This window comes from Molothrus ater, chromosome 5 (genome assembly GCF_012460135.2).
Source record: "Molothrus ater isolate BHLD 08-10-18 breed brown headed cowbird chromosome 5, BPBGC_Mater_1.1, whole genome shotgun sequence".
In the NCBI taxonomy this organism is placed as follows: Eukaryota; Metazoa; Chordata; class Aves; order Passeriformes; family Icteridae; genus Molothrus; species Molothrus ater.
The window spans coordinates 56,763,827-56,779,640 of record NC_050482.2 but is presented as its reverse complement, the minus strand read 5'-3'; the positions used below and the strand labels follow the sequence as shown (position 1 = coordinate 56,779,640).

At 39.9% G+C, this 15,814-nt stretch overlaps 1 protein-coding gene across 1 annotated transcript in view; it reads right to left on the bottom strand.

Moving 5' to 3' along the window:
* Window positions 1–15,814, bottom strand: part of ABCC9 (ATP binding cassette subfamily C member 9) — a 62,557-nt gene that overhangs the window by 31,973 nt on the left and 14,770 nt on the right. Inside the window, exons 9-18 of the mRNA XM_036404972.1 lie at window positions 14,733–14,888; window positions 12,786–12,920; window positions 11,421–11,583; window positions 10,774–10,814; window positions 9,571–9,713; window positions 6,127–6,235; window positions 4,889–4,999; window positions 4,283–4,355; window positions 2,311–2,416; window positions 703–741 (exon numbers count right to left, since the gene is read on the bottom strand). Coding sequence (XP_036260865.1) covers window positions 703–741; window positions 2,311–2,416; window positions 4,283–4,355; window positions 4,889–4,999; window positions 6,127–6,235; window positions 9,571–9,713; window positions 10,774–10,814; window positions 11,421–11,583; window positions 12,786–12,920; window positions 14,733–14,888 — 1,076 coding nt within the window. The remainder of the gene's footprint in view (window positions 1–702; window positions 742–2,310; window positions 2,417–4,282; window positions 4,356–4,888; window positions 5,000–6,126; window positions 6,236–9,570; window positions 9,714–10,773; window positions 10,815–11,420; window positions 11,584–12,785; window positions 12,921–14,732; window positions 14,889–15,814) is intronic.

Below are 15,814 nucleotides of genomic sequence, written 5' to 3'. Positions count from 1 at the left end.
AAAACACATAGCAAGTGAAAGTTTCCACTTAGCCCCTGTTGGCTTGGCAGTTTGAGAAGATTGTTTGGCTTGATGTGCATGAAGGGAATACCTGTCTCTGCATGATTCCCACAAATTATTAAGAAATAACTTATTAATAAATAACTCTCATCTGAAACAGGCTTGGCTGAATGACTACACCCAGACAGCCCCATGCACCAGTGTCTAACAAGCTTCTCAAGCTGATTGCTCACTAGGAAAACAAAAACCCAGCTCTATGTCTAAGGATGTGACATTTCTGGGCCATGTCTCATATAAGTGGGAAAAACTGAGACCCAGCCCATAAGATTTGCCCTGGCCAAGATCTTTTACAGAAAGATACATGGCCATGCTTTATTTCCCTGGGATGCCAAGGCAGTGACAACCCTGGCAGCAGGACACACAGCTCTCACAGCAGTCAGCCTCCACAGCAACAGGGCATTTGAATCCCAGTGATGCCTTGCAGGATTGTCCCAATATAACTGGGGCTGCAATCTTATCCATGCTTACAATTACTGTGTTGTTACAGCTGAATTTGTAAAGGAATTCACCTAGCCTGCATTTCATCCCTGGATCAGTAGCTGCGTTAGTCATGCATGGAGAATCACATGGAAAGGGACTTAAAAGAGTAAATAGGACCTTTATTATGGTTTTACAAAATACAGGAGCCACTTAGTTAAATACCTGAAGTCTCCTTCTGTATTCATCTGTCTGCCAGGCAGTCTGAAATTACCAGCAAAATATAACCATGTTTGCATCAGCTATATCGCAATTATAGTGTGCAAGGAAAAAAGTCTGAGGTGTTGGATAGAACCTGAGTTTCTTGGTGTTGTGGTGATATACAGACTGTTAATCAACTGACAGCATGATTCTATCTCTTGAGCAATATTAAACTTAATTTTTTTCACAATTCATAATTACAAAACATTTCATAAGCTGTAACTATTATGTTTCTAAGATTTCTCATTTTTCTAATCTTTCCAAGGTTCCATATCTTTATCTACGAAAAATCTGAGTCTTTCTCAAATACTTCTTTCAAAACAATTGTGAGAATCATTTCAAGGTACATTCTACTTATCCCTTTTATTTTTTTTAAACTACTGAGAAAAACAATGCCTGATTATGGTATAAAACCCTTCATTGCATGTCTCAAAGAAATTAACTGGAATAGGTCACATCTTCTTCTTCCTTCAAAGCCTAAATTCATATATAATTAAACTAAATTTAGTGTAGCCTTGGCTTCAGCTGTACCTGCTACTCCAATGAGATCATATGTTTAGAATAGCAGAAAGTGAAGAATAGCTAGAGAGCAAAAATGCCATGGATACTATCACAGGAAAAGCAAAAAACATCCAGTTTACAATATTGCTGTAAGAAAAGTATGACAAAGGAGGTTACAAGTCAAGGAAGGGGGCAACACAATATTTGTCTCTGTGACAAAATTCCCTCTTTTCTCAGCAAAAAGATAATTGAGAGGAGGTTGGCTTGATAGTTTTAAAGAAACAGAACTGATCTTTAAAACCAAAGAACAAGTCTTGGGGTTACAGCACATCACTTCTACTGTCTCTGCCTTGGCTTGAAGAGTGCTTGCTGCCCCACTTCATTTCTGTGGGAAGTTCTCATTCACTGGTTCTGAATCCCAGGCCTGACCTCATGGGCAGTTCTCCTTTCAGAAACAGCTTTTGCTCAGCCTTTACTTTTAAGGTGTTTGGTGTGCTCAGGCTGTTTTTGAGTGTATCACTTTGAAGAGTGACACTGTTCCATAGGTGAGGCTTGGGTGGGTACCAGGGAAGGAAAAAAGCATTGCTCACATGTAATTTTTCTTTTTTTCTTTTTTTTTTTTTTTTCTGCCAGCAGTAGCTGCAGCTGTGAGTAGAAATACATCCTTTCCTTTAGGCTGGCACCCCACAGATCCCACTGGGCTGTAGAAGCTCCACACTTTCACTGGTGGGTACAGGACCGATGTGACCGATGTGCCTTCAATTATAGTGAGTACTGAAGCCTATTTGATAAAAGGAATAGCCTATGCTTTCTTTCCAGGTCATTTGCTAGGCCAATATATTAGATATTAATCACCAGACCAGCCTCTCTCCCTTCCTGAGGCACTCTGCTCTGCACATGATAAAACAGTGAAAAATACCTCCTGAGTTTGCAGGTGATGCATTCCAGAGAATATCTGGGTGATGGTAATCACTCAACATGCAGTTCTGAGGCATGAAGTTTACATTTCTCACAGCAAATCTCAGCCTCCTCCTTAAATGAATACAGCAATTAATAGCTATATAAACATACTTGCTCCAGTGAACTTTTCCCTCCAGGGTCTGCATCTCTCCCAATATAGCAAGGAGAAGTGAAGACTTGCCACAGCCAACTTGGCCCACAATCATTGTCATCTGACCTATGATAATAGTAAAAACAACAAAACACATTTTAAAAAGAAAAAAAAAAAAACAGTTCACAAGGCCCAGCTAGATTCAGCTCCCAAGCACCCAAAATGATTAAATAATTATTTTAGCATCCACTACTTAATGGGCAATATTGTACATATTCATCTATGGAAACATTAATGGACTGCAGTAACACACTAATCCCCAAAGGAATGAGACTTTTGCTCTTACCTATATTAACATTTGTTTTATGGAACTTATGAAAGTTATTTAGGGTCAAACAATATATGATGGGGAGTGATTATTCAGCCTGGAGTTTCATGAAAATTTGGACCAATCTAATAAATTAACTGAAATGAATTTGGGCCAATCTAGTAAATAAACTGAAAGAAGGCCCATTGCTCTTCTCTGCTTTGCTGTACTTCCCCTTCCACCCCCACAGAGACACTTTCCTACCTCCAGTCCTACTCTGCAATGACAATGGTTCTTCTCAGATCTTCCTGTACACTGATTGAACTCACTAATTGTGCTGGTGAGTGCATTTCATAGATTCACAGAATGTTTGGGTTGGAAGGGACCTTACAGATCACCTCATTCCACTCCCCTGCCATGGGCAGGGATACCTTCCACTAGACCAGCTTGCTCAGAGCCCCATCCTGCCTGGCCTGGAACACTTCCAGGGATGGAGCAGCCACAGCTTCTCTGGGCACCCTGTGCCAGGGCCTCACCACCCTCACAGGGAACAATTCCTTCCTCATATCCAATCTAAACCTTTTCTCTGGCAGTGTGAAGCCATTGCCCCTTGTCCTGTCACTCCAGGCTCTTGTCAATAGTCTCTCTCCATTTTCTTGTAGCCCTCCTTTAGATATTGGAAATTTTCCAGTTAAGCTTCTCTCCAGTTGGGAGCCAAGGGTCTTATTCCTTCCAAAGGAGGCAAACTCTGGCTCACCCAGCCTGTGAACCCATGGCCTCAGACTGTAAACTCCTGGAGCACAGACATTCTGCTGGTGACACTTAATGCTACATGGAAACAAATCATACAGGCTTGGGGATTACTAAATCACCATTGGACAGCAACCTAAAGTAATATTCCATTTTAAAACAAAGCCCTTGATAGGAGATCAAAATAGAGCATAAGACTATTTAGTAACATGAAATGCCAGAAGACAGTGTTATGAATATTACAGCATTATCAGCAACAACAAAAAATTATTGTTGTTATTATTAATAATAAAAAAAAAATAGTTGCTGCTTTTCACACTTGCTATGCAAGTGTTCCAAAGCAAACCAGCATTTTGTAAACCTGTGGAATCCCTAGCCAAAGACATTGAGGATGCAAGGAATTACAGGAACTCAGCCTGATAAAGAGGAATTAGTTGTGAAACAAAATAATTAAGGATTTCTTGACAGAAAAACTCCATCTTCTGAATGAAAATAGTTGTGAACTGGAAGACTGTAATGTTGATAAATGGCAGGAAAAGTATAATATATGAGTATTGCTGAAAATAATACTGAGTTAGATGTATCCTTGGTTTGAATGAGTCTGGAGTTCTGCCTCTTTCTTTTTTATTCAATTTCTCTATTAAAAATAATAATTATATTTTTTTCAACCATTTTTTCATGTTTATTCTAACTCTCGACTTGGTTTGTGCTATTATAAAACTATATAAACTATATAGAGATATAAAAGCCACAAAGTTTATCTAATGATATTATTATATAACAATACAGCTCATGACCTTGTATACACTTTAAACTCTATTTTTTTCTTATAAAATTCTAAATGTGTACCTTTGTGCACTTCAAAACTTCAAGAAGTGGAATAAATAACAATTTGACATTATATATTTCATGTTTAAGGTGTGCTTTCATCCTACCTGTTGGAATTCTAATGTTTATGTTGGACAGTGTAGCTAAACCACTTCCCCATGAAAAGTATCCATTGGTCACCTACAAAACAATTACCACAAATCAGACATTTAAACACAGGAGGGGAAAAATTAGAATTATTAATTTAGATTTAAAATACCTTCATAAAATAAATCTGTGATTAATGAACACGGTGTGGTATGGTTGTACACACAGAGATAAAAGTAAGATAAGTTTGTAAGGATTGCCAAACCCCCAAAAATTGTGAGTAAGAAAAGATAAATACACAAATGTACATAATGTATGTAAGGCAAGAAAGGGAGGATCTTGAGTTGAGGTCTATTTACCAAATACTTTCATTCTGTCAAATATGAGACTAAAGACTTGGACATCAGATTCATGATACCTCTTTGTTTCCTGAGAAGACATGAAATAACTGTAAAAACTGGTCTGAAGCTCACTTTTCTCACTGTAAATTTTTCTAGAGTGCTAACTTATTAAACTTGCTCTTGCTATGGAAAATTTGAAGTAACAACAGCACTTGGGCAACATCGGGTGCTGTTGCAGGAGGACCTGCTCCCTATTTTCATGAAGGAAAACATTTTCCAAACCACCTTAATGGCCACATCATCGATCTCCACGGGCCGTGTCTGCTTCCTGGCTGGCTGCTCGTAGCCCTCGAGCTGATACCTCAGGGGCTGCCTCCTGTTGATGGCCTTGGTGTGCTGCACAGAGAGAAGTGAAAACAGGAGAGAAGTTGGAATCCTCATGAGAAGACAGCATCTGGTGCCCTGTAAAGCAAACAATCCATTCCCTTTCCTACCACCATTCCAGCTCAGAAGAAGCAGCCAGTGATATGTGATAATATAGATCAATATGTGATAATACAGATACAACGCTGTCATGCACACATTTTACATGTTTTAAACACTCTTATCTGAATCACAGAAAATATTGGGATTTTTTGCTTCCCATGCATAACCATCCCAAATTTCGTCTCTACCATCCCTCTCAAACCCTCTCCCCATCATCTACAGTCTCTATAGGACTAAACAAAAGGTGGACAGGACAAATAAAATAAAAGCTGAAACAATCTCATTTTTGTTTCTTTTATTATCATTGTTAGCCCAGAAAAACAAGAAAGGTGTTGTTTCAGGTTGGCAAGCTAAAATAAAATTTATTTTGTGCTAATCCTTTCTTTCTGTTTCTGTCTTCAAGTTTCAGTCACATTTCAAATTGTACAGTCAGTTTGAATCTGTTGAAATATATAGCTTTAGAAAAATGTCAAAATGAAAAAACACCTTTTCCCAAATCATCTTCATTGTAGTTTTTTGTCTTCAAATTTTACTCAAATCAACTCTATGTTTAGTACTCCAGAAAGAACATTTTGGAATTAATTCCTATTTCAAAAAGTTTGGTGTTGTTTTTTTCCACCTTTAATTCTGAATTTCCCAAAGCAAGAATTGTTCCTCCCTAAGGATGCCCAGATTGATTGTATGGGCAACAAACAGTACAAACCCCATAACCACAAGATATCCTCCTGGGCCTTCTATATAAACAAAGAAGCTTGAATTTTAGTAATATTTAAATATGTTGGTGTATTATGGTTGGTTTAGGTTGCTTTTTTTTTTACTACTGACACTTCAGCAATGCTTAAGTGTGTTTGGGGACCCTTCATATCATAAAAACACAGAGACTGGGACATAAAAGAGGCAAAACTGGTCAATATTAAAGCCAGGCTAGGAATAAAATGTCCCAGGCTCTGTCAGCTTGGCCACTGGCTGGTATAGGGTTGGTATGGGGCTATATGGCCTTTTTGCTTTGAAATTCAGGGTCATAAAGCAGAACTTACAAGTCCTGTGTGCTTCTTACAGGATTCATAAGGTACAGAGCTGTCCCCCCCTCTCCAGCTGTCATCTCCAATCTCGTCACTCAGGAGAAACTCATTCAGCTTCTGTACACTTGAAAGAAAACAGAGGACAGTGAGTTACATAAACCCAGGTTTCCACGAATACATTTCCTTTTTTGTGCAGTCACGCCAGCAGGATTTATCAGAAATGTTCCAGAAGAAGTTCATGGGATACTTTCATCTGCCACCCTGATGGCAAATGAAGATTTATGTGTGTGGAAGGACAGATGAATATAATTAAGCATTGTACTGGTAGCTGGGAATGAAGAGCAGAGCAAGTCATGAGGGTGCCAAGGGAGCTCCGTGGGAATGGTTTCCCTCTTGGCAGGCTTATCTCTTCTGTGCCTTTCTCAGGCCATTGCAGTCAGGGTGCAGAAATAAGTAATTCACCCACCTACATCCTCTGGAAATGCCAGGGCAGTGGGTGCATCCTAGCATAGCTTTTGCATCATATAAAAAAGACACTAAAGCTATTAGAGACTGTCTAAAGCAGGTCCTGAGGATGGTGAAGGGTCTGGAGGGAAAACCATATGAAGAACAGTTGAGGTCACCTGCCTTGTTCAGCCTGAAGAAGAGAAGACTAAGGAGAGACCTCACAGCAGTTCTGCATCTTTCTCTTCAGGGGAAGGGAAAGGGAAAGATCTGCAGTTTCTTCATGATGGGAAGTGAAGAGGCAACTACCAATCTCTGCTCTCTGTGACCAGTGACAGGACTCAAGGAAACAGCATGAAGCTGTGTCAGGGAGATTTAGGTTGCATATCAGGAAAAATTTCTTCACCCAGAGGGTGTTCAGGCACTGGAACAGGATCCCCAGGGAAGTGGTCACAGCTGCAAGGCTGACAGAGTGCAAGAAGCATTTGAATACTGCTCTGAGGCAGAGGGTAGGATTCCTGGGGTGTTCTGTGCAGGGCCAGGAGCTGGACTCAATGATCTTGGTGTGTCCCTTCCATCTCAGCATATTCTGGGATTCCATGCTTCTAGGCACAGCATGCACACAGGGGCTGGGTACTGCACACCTCAGCACAGCCACAGCCAGCCCTGGAGACGGAGACACACAGCAACTCTTTGCTTAGCTCTTAAAATTGTCTACTGGGAAACACAGCACACAAGTTCAATTCATTCTTCATCACAGGGGGATTTGACCCTCTCTTTCTGCCCCCCTTCCTTTCAGAGTGCTGCAAGCACCTGGGTCTTCATCATTCCAGGGAAGGGATGAACAAAATCACACACCAGTCATGGTGAAGTTATTACCTTGCAAAAACTAAAATCAAGGTGCGTTGGGCCAGAGACTGAGAAAGCAGAAGGACATATGCCTTCAGATCAGAGATTTGAACATTAATCTGCAAATGAGAAAGTAGTCCATTTCAAAGCCTGTCTGTGTATTCTGATATGTTTCCATATCAGAATTTCAGTCTTACATAAGGGGATAAGCAAGAATTTATTTTCTTGTAGAAGATACAAGACCTTGTTTTGATCATGCACCTAAAATCACATCAACCCTTATTTTGCATTTGAATGAGGTACCCTCAGAAGTTTTAGTGGCACTAAACAGAAACAGAAAATTGAGATTCTGACCAAAGTATAAGCTCTTAATCCCAAAACTAATAAGCACATATACGTGTATGTATTTGATTGAGAATAGAGCCATGGAGCAGCCAAACACACATTCTTTATCCTTCACTTGGGGGACACGATGTTCATGGGAGAAAGATGTTAGGAAATTAGTTTGACAAAGGATGCAGTTTGTTTTGGCAAATCTGGTCTTTAAATATTGCCCTGGGGGTGGCCAGCAGTGTTCAGGAAAATGTACACACCATTTTGATATTAGGGCTATGCTAAACATAGTACAGAGATGTAGAGGCTTGGATGATTTATAGAGAAGCCTGGAGATTTTCCACTACTCAGAAATCATTTTCAACCTAGGGAAAGCATCTCATGTGGCCCATCTGCTGCTGCTGCTTTGATAAAAATAAACTCTGTTAATTTTTTTGTTTGTTTGCTTTTTAAAGTCAGTGTGCACTGACAAAAGACAGCTGTGGAGCCTGAAGTCCCCTTGACTGCTTCTTGATACCCACTAAAAACAGACAGTGACAGCAGCAATACCATTTCTTTCCAATGTGCCTCAGCCTTGGCATGAAGGAAGGATGTTTCTGGGTTGGAAGGTTAGTTCTGTCTCCACATTCTGCTAGTACTTGGCATCTGACACTTTACTGCCAGCCAGGTGTCATTTTGCACCTCTTGGGACATCTTGGCAGGGTGTAGGTCTGCATAACCAAACTATGACTGTGACTCTGTCCATACAGGCCATAGACACAACACCCAAAAGCCTGAAATTCAACTTATACCAATCTGCTCCTTCAAGATTAAGTGCCCTATAGCTCAGCATGAAGGAAGCTGCTCTGTTGGACTGTTTTACAGAAACAAATACCTGGAACAGGTTGCAGGATATCAATAAATTCTCACTTATAGCCCAATGTACTTTATGTGGAGGTAGGGTTTAGCCAGTTACTCTTCCTTGATTCAGCAGGGCTGGTCTTGCTAGAGAGCTTCACACCAGGTTCTCTCACCCCCTTAGTGCTGAAAAGAGCCCAGAGAGTGTGATGGAAGAGTGGTGGTGGGTAGTCAGAGTGTGAGAGGAGGAGCACCTCCCAAGGAAGGACAGTGAAGCTCTGAATCAATCCCAAGTGCCAAAGTTAGTGAAATTGTAAAAAGAATGGAACGAGAATCACAGAATGGCCTAGGTTGGAAGGAATCTTAAAGATCACCTGGTACTAACCTCCCTGACATGGGCAAGGACACCTTCCACTAGCCCAGCTTGCTCAGAGGCCTGTCCAACCTGGCCTGGAACACTGCCAGGGATGGGGCAGCCACAGCTTCTCTGGGCACCCTGTGCCAGGGCCTCAGCACTCTCACATGGAACAATTTCTTCCTCATATCCAACCTAAACCTGCTCTCTGTCAGTGTGAAGCCACTCCCCCTTGTCCTGTCACTCCAGGAGCCCTTGTCAAGAGTCTCTCTCCATCTTTCCTGTGGGTTCCCTTCAGGAATTGTAAGGCCACAATGAGGTCACCCCAAAACTTCTCTTCTCCAGGCTGAACAATCCCAATGAACAAGTCCCTCAGCCTTTCCTCCCAGCAGAGCTGCTCCATCCCTCTGATCCCCTTGTGATCCTGCTCTGGACTGGCTCTAGCAGCTCTCTGTCCTTCCTATGCTGTGATTCTTTGTGTCATGCATGCAGTAAAAAGGAAGGGTCACTCTTATTTCTCTCACATCTTTAGCATCAGAGGGCTACCTCACAACACTCTTCCATGTGAGCTGGTAGGAACAATTTTTTCTGGTACTGAATGTGAATGTTCAGGAGTTGGAGGAAGGAGAAGAACCACTTACCTCACAATGGCCTTGACTGCAAAACGAACCACGGTGGAGAGCAGGAACAGAGGTGTGACCAGGATGTGGAACAGTGACAGGGATGCAAATGCCTGGGCGGGCTGCAGTGGCTTGTCACTGGTGTATGCATAAGTCACAAAGGTCTGTCACATCAGGGAAAGAGCATGTCAGGACAAGGACTCTTGAACAAGATGAACAAGGACAGCAAGCAAAATATTTTGCTCGGCTAAGGCTAAGAACAATCTAAGTTCACTGGGAATCAGGATAAACTTTAGAGAAATGTGTGTTCTGTTAAAACAAAATAGATTCTAAAATCTTGCCTGTGATTTCAAGAGGTTTACATGTTGAAGAATGAAAGTTTTCAAATTTTACAATTTTTCAATTTTTACAATTTTCATTGTAAAATCTAGCATTTGATCACAGCTTTGTAATTGACTTTAAGATTTACAGGAAACACACAACCCAGAAAAAACCCATTAAGAATCTAACAAAACTTAGGGGTTTTTTTTCACAGATGCAGAATTCTGGTCATAAATGTTCCAATTCTTGTACACACTCAGCATACTCTGCCCCCAAAATTTGGTCTATGACAGCTCCTTACTGACCAGTATGGCATAGTTCCTCTAGTGCATGAGGCTGAGACTTAAACCTGGAGGACAAGCAAAACTAATTCCTCTTTAAACTGCAGAGTAACCTTTCTTGAAAACTTTAATGGTGCCTCATAATGCATTTTGAAACAGGAATTAATTTTGCTGCTAAAGAAAAAGAAAAGACACTCAGAATCCCTTTCAAAAAGAGCTTTTCAAAATGGGTCCTCTTTCAAGTTGCAATGGTCTCTCTTTCTTTCTTTCTTTCTTTCTTTCTTTCTTTCTTTCTTTCTTTCTTTCTTTCTTTCTTTCTTTCTTTCTTTCTTTCTTTCTTTCTTTCTTTCTTTCTTTCTGTAAAAAATTCAAGATGTAATGATTTTTCTTTCTTATAGTAAAAAATTATTTTTCTCTTTGGTTTTACTAATCCACCTTCTGGGAATGAAAACTTCCAGTGTCATGTTCTCCTACAGTTAGCAGAGGCACCTTAATTCATCTGCTGTTTTTTTGAAGAATAGGTCCTACAATAACAATGGTGCTATTTCTTCCTTTTTACACCCCCTCTCCCCACTTTCCTCTCCCTTTTTAATAAGGAAAACTGAAAAAAAAGGTATCTTACTGCAAGAACAGCTGCTATTGGTATGGCTGCATTCATAAAAACTGGGAAAGAGAAATAAAATAAGCATCAGATTATAGGAAATAAGAAACACTAAAATAATGCAGTTATTTCCAATTCAAGTAATTAAGATTCCCAAAGGAAAATTAGTCTGCAGGAAGAAATTTCCTTCCCTGATAGTCAGAGATCTTAAACACATCAACAAATAAGCCATAGAATTCTCTCATTTGTCCACTCTACTAAGCTGGGATAAAAATCATTATGTGCACAATTAATATGAAACACAACTAAAACATTACTCAACCCTTCTACATTGCAGAAAACACAATTTTTATGAAGAAAATATAATTTATCTTTGTTGCTGTCAGAGCTGCCAATATTACCTGGAGCCTCCTTACTATAAAGCAACTCCTAACTGTAATGTCACAATGATGGTAAGAGAAAACTTACTGCAAAAAAACCCCAACAATATGTATTTTATCCTTTTGAATTTCTGTGCTATGTATTTATCATACCTTTTTATTTTAATGACATTACACACAGACAAAAATGTCACAGGCACAGCTGTATCTCTCTTTAACTGAAGTTGGGAGGAATGTTGACATGAAAAAGAGGATAATTTTCCAAGCCCTATAAACACAGTTACTTACTGGAAAGAGATGTATGAAGTGCAAAGGTTTTGAGACTGGTGAGCTCTTTCATTCTCGTTTCTTCCACACTTTTACAAAATATGTGCTCCCAGGCATAAAGCTTTAATAGCTTAATGCCTTTGAGTATCTCATTGGTTTTCTTTAATCTCTCAGTAGAATAGTCCTTCAGTTCAAGAGAAAACCAGGGAAAAAATTTATAACTGTTTGTAGTCTTAATGACAACCCTCTTTTCCCCTCACTTCTGTTGTTAGATTCATTTAAAAAATAATTTTGTTCATTTGTGATTTTGTACAGGTGCCATACTAAGAGGAAGAATATAAAATCTCATTTTCTTTGGAGGTATTAAAATATTTGCAACCACTAGGGGAAATGGTGTCCATAACCATAGACAGAAACCTAAATGGGTGTATTTGCTGATGCAAGAATCATTCTGGGATCTAGCTGTAAAAATAAGTGAGATATTTATCAATGTATTTAGCTAAATTCCCCTCATCAGAAAACAGTAATGGTAAGTTTTGGTAAAATCATAATCCAAAAGATGTTACGAGTCAGAGGAAGGCAGAATAGAGCAGTAGGAAAGTGAGATTATTTCTGAAACGATGCAAAGATAAGTCCTCTGTACAATTTTTACAGGTTACAAAAATGGGCACAACTCAACAGGATTGAAGTGTGCTGACAATTAGATCCATGCATCAATAATTTGCCTATCGAATATTAAGATAAAAAGGATCTCTAAATATTTGGCAATTTAAACATCAAAGGCTTATTTAAAAAGTTCAAGGGTCACAGCAAGAAAGTTAAAAATTAGACAAAAGAGCAGAAAACATTTCTAACTGGTGAACTAAATGAGGCAGAAAAATAAACTTACAGCACTGAAGAATTTAGATATGAATATATAATAATCCAGCAGTGCCAACTGATTTTTAGAAAATACCAAAGCTTAGGCAGAGAGTAAAATGTCTCTGGACTTTACAGAGGGAGGTTGTGCACATTCTTTAATACTTTTCTGCTATAATTTATCAGTTTTTTGCACTGTTTGCTAACATCCCATGAAATGCAACATCTGCATGTGGGAATAACACCCTTCCATGGAGTGGAATTCAGACAAAATTGTGCAAGTTGCATTAAAAATACTCTTAGCAGAGAAGGCAGGCCAAGGCCCACATACTTTTTTTGAGATTCTCTTCTGACAAATTGTGGGGAAGGAAGAGACACTGAGCCACAAGAAACAGACAGTGACGGACAGTGCAACTGAGGGATGGCCTATCCAAATGCACACAGTGGTTTTCACTAACTAGAAGAACAGAACCCAGAAACCCTGTTCTCATTTCTGGATCACAAATATCACTGAAATAATTCACTTACAAGAGTGCTCTTCTGAGCCTCAGCCAGCTTGGTGGCTATGAAGTACTGGATAGGAGCTAAGAGCACAATGACAGCTGCCCCAACCAAGGCACTCACTCCCAGCAGGTTATAGAGGAGGATCACACCCATTATTATCTGTGAAGAGAAAAGCAACACAGAAAGAAAAAAAAGAAAAAAAAAAGTCGATTTCAATATGCCTGAACCACACCAAGAGAAAAATGTTTGTTCTTCTAATAAACACTTAAATGGTTCATAGGAATCAGCTGAGCCCATACTTCAGGAGGTCACATTTGGAAAGTGTGGGAAATAAACCCAGAAGCCTTTCTTTTTGACATTAACTAAATAGTTTGTGTTAGTGCCTGGTAGTTCTAATTCCAGACTGGGTTTCCACAAAACTAAAGGAACACTAAAATGATGGTGCTTGCCCAGAGGCATTTTACAGAGCTCCTGGCCTCAAGTCCTGTTTACACTAGAGCCCCTTACCTCACTCTGGAAGCATTCAGAGGTCTTAAGGCTGTCATGGATCACAGTTGCATTGTGTTGTACTGTCCCTGTGCAACTGCAGGCAGAGGGACATCACAGACAGGCACTGAAGCATGAAGCAGATGTGCTGGGGCTGACACAAACTGAGCTTGGGCATCAATACCATGCAGCCCTGGAGGAAAATGCTGCCTTAGCCCTGCAAAGGGTTTGGGAACACTTCCTACAGAAGGTTACCTGGGAATGGCTGTCGTGTGACTCCTGTGATTCTGGTTCCCGAGTTAATTCAAGCTCTGCTATATAAATATTTCTATTAAAAGCTCCACTTTGGGATAGAGTGATGTCCTCAGTGATAAGAGGGCATAGAGAATTAGTTGCATATCTCATACTTTAATCTCTTAAACAAGTCTGTCTTTAAATCTCCCTTCTTATTTTACAACATCAGAAGTAAGAATCAATGGTGTTTAACATTTTTAAAGCAATATTTAGCTTTTCAGGGTCCTGTACTGCAAATTACCATACCTAGCCATAGCAATCAGATCACATGTTCATTTAAATAACTTTCAAAGTATTGATAGCAACACTTCCAGCCACTTCACAGGATGTGAAACAGTGAAATGAAACCATATATATTATTTCTAATTTCTGTTTCCATGTAGCCTTTTTTGCCTTTTTTGACACTCTAAACCCTACCCAACTCATTAGTAGTAGTAATTACTGACTAATAAAATAGATTACTGATGCAGCTTCAGGAAATTCAGCAAAACAGATCTACTATAAGAGTTGGTTCTACCACTTAAATTTTTTTTTTAATGTCAGTGGGATCACCACCAGGTAAGGACTATGCCAAACACACCCTGAGCTAAAATTCTGAAGAGGCAACAGGAGTCCAAGCTTCAGGGAAAATTAGCATGCCTCAGGTCATTAAGTCATTGGCATTTTTGAAAATTTCTTTCGAGCTAAATAATCTCAACCTACAGATCTGCCTCCATTTCTTTACCAGCCTTGTTAAGAAGCAGGTATGTTCAGTGACTAAGTTGCTTAGATGAGGGCTCCTCTGAGCATTGTCAGTTTTCATGTCAGTCATGGAGCAGGATTCAATTGCTGTTGGTCCTGCCACAAAACCCAGTTACAAGTGGACACTGCAGAAACAATGCTTAGGGCTGATGCCAGGTGGCAAAATAAAAGCAGTGGATTTGTGTCAGCAGTGGAAGAAATATGAGTAGGAAAAAGGATTGCAGGTCCTCATTCTTCAAGTCACAGACATGGAAATCCTGCTAAAAAAATCCTCTCTCTTCACTGGCCCTTGGAAAGATACCTTTCCAGCCCTTGGGGCACCTTTCTGCTTGCTAATCTTAGTGGGAAGTGCAGGTTCCCCTCTGGATTTTGTAGCAGTGTCCCAGACATGCACTCTCCTCAGTCAGGCTGGAGTATCTCTGATATCAGGCCCTAACTTGGATGCTCTACCTGAACAGGCATTGCCCACAGATTGGGGCACAGGAACAAGAACCACATTAATTGGTTGGTTTCTATGGCAACCAAGTTATTGATTTGTCCCAGTGTCATCTCTCCCATGGACAAGTTGGATGTAGAAAGCCTCAGGATCTTATTATATATCATTGCCTGTAAGAAAGGGGGAAAAAAGAAAGTTACTAAAATGATGTAATTATAAAAGAACTGTAGCAGTGGGGTGTTTCAAGCTGCATCATCAGCCTTTACCTAGGACAGCCCTTCTCCCAGTCTCTCACCTGAGACAAAGAGAGATGGAGACAGAGTGAGAGAAAGCACAAGAGAGAGAACTGACTTTAAAAAACTCCAATTCCTCTTAAAAGGTTTGTTGCTTAACGCAGACCTAAAATAGAACAAAAAATGACAACAAAATATCAAAATTTAAGAAATTGGCCAAAGAACCTTTTTAACAAGCATTTGGTGAGCCTGTTTTCCTGTGACACTGTCTGTCAAAGAGATCCTTGTTTCTGATAAGACAGGTAAATTTATGCTGTGAAGTTTGATCAGAGTGGGTATGTATTCCTTTGGGTTCCTCTCCATTATCTGGCCATTCGTCTTCATAAATTTTGCAGGAGTTTAACAGGGTTTTAAAATTAATCAGGGCTTACATCTACTGAATTTTAAAGGCAAATATTGTGAGCCCAGTTTGCAGTCATGATCAATCATCAAATGCTGCAGCTCTAAGGAAGTTTTAAAAATAATTTGTCCTTTTGGACCCATTTTCTTCATTAATAAAGTATATCCTGTCGAATTAATCAGAAATGCCTGATGAATTATACCAGCTGCATATGCTCCTAAGGGTCCCAATTTTGGTAAGTGGTAGTCACAAAAAGGAGTCACAAAAAGGAAATAACCAGGAGCTCTTTCATCCCCAAGTCTGTACCATCTATCCTGGGAGAAGGCAGAAAATGTTTGAAGCAGCTCCATCAATCAGAGAAAGCACACACAAAAAAAAAAAGAAGCTTCCATGCTGAGATGATATTCCCATGGCTAGCTGCATCTGGCAAAACATCAGTTCCGGCTCCTGGATTGCTACTGCT